We start from the raw sequence: 6,106 nt of genomic DNA on the forward strand, positions 1-6,106 counted from the left end.
TACATTACTATAGTACAGTACTACTTCAGTAAAGTTTTGAGATATTTGTACTTCGTTCATATATTCCAAATGAATTTAAATTATTAAAACATAATTATCAAATAATGTGTTGTTATAGATTAAAATAACACTTAATTGTATAATAAATAAAGTAATTAAAATTAGCGCCAACACTAGAGTGATGTTCTCAATAATGCCTCAATAATTACTGTGTATTCCACAGTATCTATGATCCTGAAATAAGCCATTCTGCACAATGTGTACTTTTACTTCTGGTACTTTGAGTATATTTTGATACTAATACTTTAGCACTTTAATTTTGAATGCAGGACTTCTAATTGTAACTGAGTGTTTTTACACTGTATCTGATAACACTTTAATTTAAGTCCCTCTAATTTGTATTTATAAGCAGAAGCCTATATAAACATTTAAAACATGGTTCAAAACAAACTTATTCAACATTTTGTTTGAATTTTCTCCGATAGAAATGAATGGAGGGGAGTGTTTGCCAGCGACGCAGTTCAGTCAAAGACCCCAGACCTGATGCTAATGAGACCACGGACCCTCGTCTGATAACAGTTTTGTTTTTATCACAGAAACTGTTTTAAACCCACGACCAAAATATTTATACATTCTGCCGGCGTTTTACTTATGGATGGAAATACAGTGAAAATAAATGATTCCCCTTTTATACTGGGGACCCCCAGGAACCCCCTCCAGAACCCTCAGGGGTTCCCGGACCACACTGTGAGAACCACTGCTCTAGTTGTTGGTAGAAACATGAATAAAAATATCTATCTATCTATATACATATCTATTTATATACTGTATCTATATATGTAGATATAGATGTGTTAACAGAGCGTCTGTGTCGCAATAAACAGCCTTCAGCTACAGGATGAAAGTCCACCTCTGTGTGTGTGTCTCTCTCTCTCTCTCTCTCTCTCTCTCTCTCTCTCTCTCTCCTCTCTCTCTCTCTCTCTCTCTCTCTCTCTCTCTCTCTCTCTGGGGGGGGGGGGCGTGGTGTTTACTACTCTACCTCAGTTTCCCTCCACTGCAGCTCATTCACAGACGCAGCCTCTGTCAGAGCAGCTGAGACATGAGCGGACGAGTCGGAGACCTGAGCCCCAAACAGGCTGAAAGCTTAACTGAGGTAAGAAATCAATAATCTAATATTGATCCAGTATCATTCTCTGTAGGTGGCCTGTAGTTTGCAGTTTGTCATGTGAGATCGGACTGACTCTGTTGTCCTGGTATCTAAGACTCCTGGTTGTTGTAGTTGTTTATGACTCACACTGATACTATGGAAACTTCACTGACTGCTGTGTTTATAGTGACGGAGTTTTGTCCTCATTTATTTAAATACATTTAATTCCTCTTTCTACTTCGCTGCATTTCAGAGGGAAATATTTCACCTTGCCCTCCACTACATCTATATTTATATAAGAAGATACAAGCTGTAAAACACAACACGTTAAACACAGAAAAATCCAGATTAATCAAAACTTTTTACTCCACAACATTAAAATGATCCTTAAACAATGATGTAGTTTTATTGATATTTTAATGTTATAATTAAGAATCTCAAAGTTTCACTCTGTACTTTTACTTGTGAGACTTTAAGTACATTTTGTCTTTCATGGTCATTTTGAATCCAGGACTTTCACTTGTAACGCATCATTTTTCATCCTTGTATTTTTTCAACTAATCAGTTATTTGATCTATAAAGTAAAAATATTGTCAAAATATAATGAAAAATGTCATTTGATTAAACAACTGTCCAGAATCTGAAGATATTCAGTTCATAATTATGTTAGACTTAATGAGTCGACTGATGTCTGACAGTTAGCGTAGCTTAGCATAAAGACTGGGAAAAGAGGGAAACAGCTAGCCTGGCTCTGTGCAATGGTAACTCTAAAACTCTTTAATTAACATGTTAAGAAGGATAATTAGCTGTTTACAGGCGGTAAATCTGACGAGCTGTTTCTGGAAATTATAGTTTTTAGACTCAGTTTTAAATAAACAGGAAACAACATGTTAATCTTTTAACTTTAGAGGAGCTGCGAGGTGGATTTGTTGCCTTTGGACAGAACCAGGCTAGCAGTTTCCCCCTGTTTCCAGTCTTTATGCTAAGCTAAGCTAACTGGCTGTCATGTTTACCATCCAGACATGAGAGTGGTGTCAAACTTCTTGTTTTACTCTCAGAAAGAAAGTGAATATTTAAAGTGTTGAGCTATTACTTAGCTGTAGCTAATTAGCAGCCACTGTCTGTTGTTATCAGGCTTTTAAATCAAGATTAAAACATCTAATCAGCAAAAGAATAAACACGTCTGCCTCTTTTAAAAAGTTCATTTATATTGTTTATATGAACTTTCTCTTCCTCCAGTTTCGGGGGAGGATCCAGGACATCCTCCCCGACCTGCCTGCACAGCACGACCACTACCTCCTCCGCTGGCTCCGAGGTGAGAGCTGCAGACCTCCACACACACACACACACACACACACACACACACACACACACACACACGCACACACACACACACACACACCTGGACAGGCTGCAGTCTTAGTGTTTTCTCAGTGTGGGCTCGATGCTGGCACAACAACACAGACATCCAGGTACAAGGTGACTTCTTTAATCAGCCGACCTCCACCGCCACAGATAAACAGGTTAAACACAAAAGATAGAAATGATGACAAATGGAAAATACCAGAGGACATGAAACACTTATCATTTCCCTCCACCTTTTATCTGTTTTTTGTTCTCTGTATAATCAGGACTTTAAACGCACCATGGGATGTGCCTGTTGTTGTTTCTGCATTTAGGATTTAATGTTTAAGGGAAATAAGATAAACTCAACACAGTTTATTCACTTTTTTGGGAGAGATAAATGTGTTTAAAATAGGTTTTCCAATGGCATATAATTCACTACAGATGGGAAGTAACTAAGTTTTTTTACTCAGGTACTTCAGATTTTAGTTTCTTGTACTTTATTGAAGTATTTCCATTTTGTGCTACTTCATAATCTTATACATGAGACAACCTGCTGTTAAACCAGTGGTTTCAAACCCTTTAGGTATATCCTATTTATATTTCTACTATATTACTATAACTTTAATGTTCTACTATGGTCTAGATTTCTATTCTCTACTTTTAGATTTAAAATAAAATATGAAACGTTTCTAAGATACAACAATTTGTTAAAGATTAAATCAGTGTTTCCCAACTTTTTTGACTCGTGGCTCCTGACAGAAAATCAGTGTCTAGTATGTTTAAGGACAAATTTCACAAAAGTAAAATTATCCAATGTTCCTGCAAGAAAAAAGTTAAGATTAGAGGAAAGTCCAAAGATAAGTACAAATGTGAATATGAGAAATTAGTTTTTCTCCATTAATAATCACATGACCCCTACGATATATCTGCTGACCCTCTGGAGGGGCCCGACCCTTATATTGGAAACTAGCTCCAACAGTAAAATGCTGCTGAAACAATGATGCATCAGTTTTTAACAATCTGATAATATCAGAGAGAATCAGAGGGGGGAGATTAATGCTTTTATTTTGATATTTTAAGTGTATTTTGTTTATAGCATTTAGACTGCAGGACTTTTATTTTGACATTTTAAATATATTTTGTTTATCATTTTGACTGCAGGACTTTTACTTTTAAAGGAGCTTGTTTACATCCTGGTTTTGGGATTTACTCGCACCACTTCCTGTGTGTGACCCTTTGAAACCAGCGTCTCTGAGCGAGGGAACCCTGCTCATTGATGAGGAGCCGGCTGTTCATTGGCTGTCACAGTTCAAAAAGGCTTCAGACGCCCGAGGCCGCGCTCGCTCTCTCTGCAGTGTCACACACACACACACACACACACACACACACACACAAACCTGTTCCCGTGTTTTTACATGACGCTGCAGCCGGTTTCACTGTGTGGAAATACCTGAGCTGGAGTCTCTGGTATCGACACCTGTCAGACTGAGACTCAGTGTTTCCAGCCTTAAAACACAGCCCTCATGTTTGTCCTCAGTTTGAACCATTTAATAATAATAATATAAGATTATTGTGTTTTTAATGTAAAATTTTATTATGAAAGGTAAGAACAGCTGTCGGATAAAAACTGTGACGTAATAACTACAATATTTACCTCTAAAATTTGGTGGAATAGAAATATAAAGTTGCATAAATTACCCCAAACTCGTACTGTACTGGCACATGTTAGCATTAATATCAGAGTTTCATCTGCTCCAAAACTACCTGTAAAACTTCTTTACAATCCTGCAGTTATTTAGTTTTTATGATAAAACATGAACTATTGTTGCTGTTTGAGCTCAAGACCTCAGAAGTTTGGAGAAACCAGCGTAAAAGAAGTAGAAATAATAAAGTTTATTTGGTAAAACTTTACTTTAACACATCACACTTATAATTTATTTATTTACTTATATTTTTTTTAACCTAATGAAGCAGTATATAAACATAATATTATCATTTATAACACAACGTGATAATTAGAACACATTATAATGTCGTTATAAGCAGATATAAGGACAATGTAAGTGTTTTTTAGTGTAATTTAAACAATAATAACTTAATTATTTGACTATATTGTCATTATTATGTGTTTATAATGCAGTGACCACAGGGGGATAAATATTTTTTAAACTTTTTATTGAATGTTAGATGTTAAAAAATAAATCGAATAATGAATAATGAAATGAACAGAGAAAATTTTGAGTCAAATGAACAATAAAAAGGTAAAATGCTAATATTCACATAGAAATATATACAGTATATATACAGATAAACACACACATTAGTGATATAATATTAAATTAATTATAATAAAAGTTTGCAAACTCCACTGCAGCTGTTACCTGACAATAAACATCATCTCTGTCTTCACCTGATTAGAAACAAACTGATCACAGCTCTGATGATCACACAGACCTGATCAGTCCAGCTCTTAGGAAAGTGATACTTGAAACGTCAGATGATAATTAGCATCATTAAAGAGAGCGAGGTGTGTCTCTACAAAACCAGTGGGAGTGACTCAGAAGGCGTTCATGGTCCGTTACACAGAGAGTGAAGACAGCAACAGCTGAAACACAGAAGTGTTGTAGTGTTTAATGTTGTGGTCGAGCCCAAAAAGTGAAAAGACTAAACCACCGCAGACACACAAAAGACTATTACAATGAAATAATAAACTCTATATTTATATCAAAACACATCTCTGCAACAACTCATCCTCCATGTCTCACTCTTCATGACTGAGCACCAGTATTTACTAAAATTAGATCAAATATGATGTTTTAACGCCAAGCCAACACTGGAAATGAAAGGGGCGCGCTATCAACAAGCTAACAGTAGTTAGCTAAACTGTAACTTCAGGCTAAAGTTAGAAACTAGCTAACAGTAATTAGCTAAACTGTAACTTCAAGCTAAAGTTAGAAACTAGCTAACATTAATTAGCTAAACTGTAACTTCAGGCTAAAGTTAGAAACTAGCTAACATTAATTAGCTAAACTGTAACTTCAGGCTAAAGTTAGAAACTAGCTAACATTAGTCAGCTAAACTGTAACTTCAGGCTAAAGTTAGAAACTAGCTAGCATTAATTAGCTAAACTGTAACTTCAGGCTAAAGTTAGAAACTATCTAACAGTAATTAGCTAAACTGTAACTTCAGGCTAAAGTTAGAAACTAGCTAACAGTAATTAGCTAAACTGTAACTTCAGGCTAAAGTTAGAAACTAGCTAACATTAGTCAGCTAAACTGTAACTTCAGGCTAAAGTTAGAAACTAGCTAACATTAATTAGCTAAACTGTAACTTTAGGCTAAAGTTAGAAACTAGCTAACATTAATTAGCTAAACTGTAACTTCAGGCTAAAGTTAGAAACTAGCTAACAGTAATTAGCTAAACTGTAACTTCAGGCTAAAGTTAGAAACTAGCTAACATTAATTAGCTAAACTGTAACTTCAGGCTAAAGTTACAAACTAGCTAACATTAGCCTTCATCCGTGACACAAGCTAATTCAGAAAAAGAACAAGAAAGTAAAGTCTTAATTGGGGGGGGGGGGGGGCAGACTCCCCCGATCCCCCCATAATTTGC

At 35.7% G+C, this 6,106-nt stretch overlaps 1 protein-coding gene across 1 annotated transcript in view; it reads left to right on the plus strand.

The window, feature by feature from the left end:
* The first annotated feature begins 1,028 nt into the window (after positions 1 to 1,028).
* The window catches only part of sec14l7 (SEC14-like lipid binding 7), a 13,959-nt gene continuing 8,881 nt past the window's right edge, over positions 1,029 to 6,106 (plus strand). Inside the window, exons 1-2 of the mRNA XM_056403394.1 lie at positions 1,029 to 1,153; positions 2,387 to 2,460. Coding sequence (XP_056259369.1) covers positions 1,100 to 1,153; positions 2,387 to 2,460 — 128 coding nt within the window. The 5' untranslated portion in view covers positions 1,029 to 1,099. The remainder of the gene's footprint in view (positions 1,154 to 2,386; positions 2,461 to 6,106) is intronic.

The sequence above is a fragment of the Seriola aureovittata genome, chromosome 18 (assembly GCF_021018895.1).
Source record: "Seriola aureovittata isolate HTS-2021-v1 ecotype China chromosome 18, ASM2101889v1, whole genome shotgun sequence".
In the NCBI taxonomy this organism is placed as follows: domain Eukaryota; kingdom Metazoa; phylum Chordata; class Actinopteri; order Carangiformes; family Carangidae; genus Seriola; species Seriola aureovittata.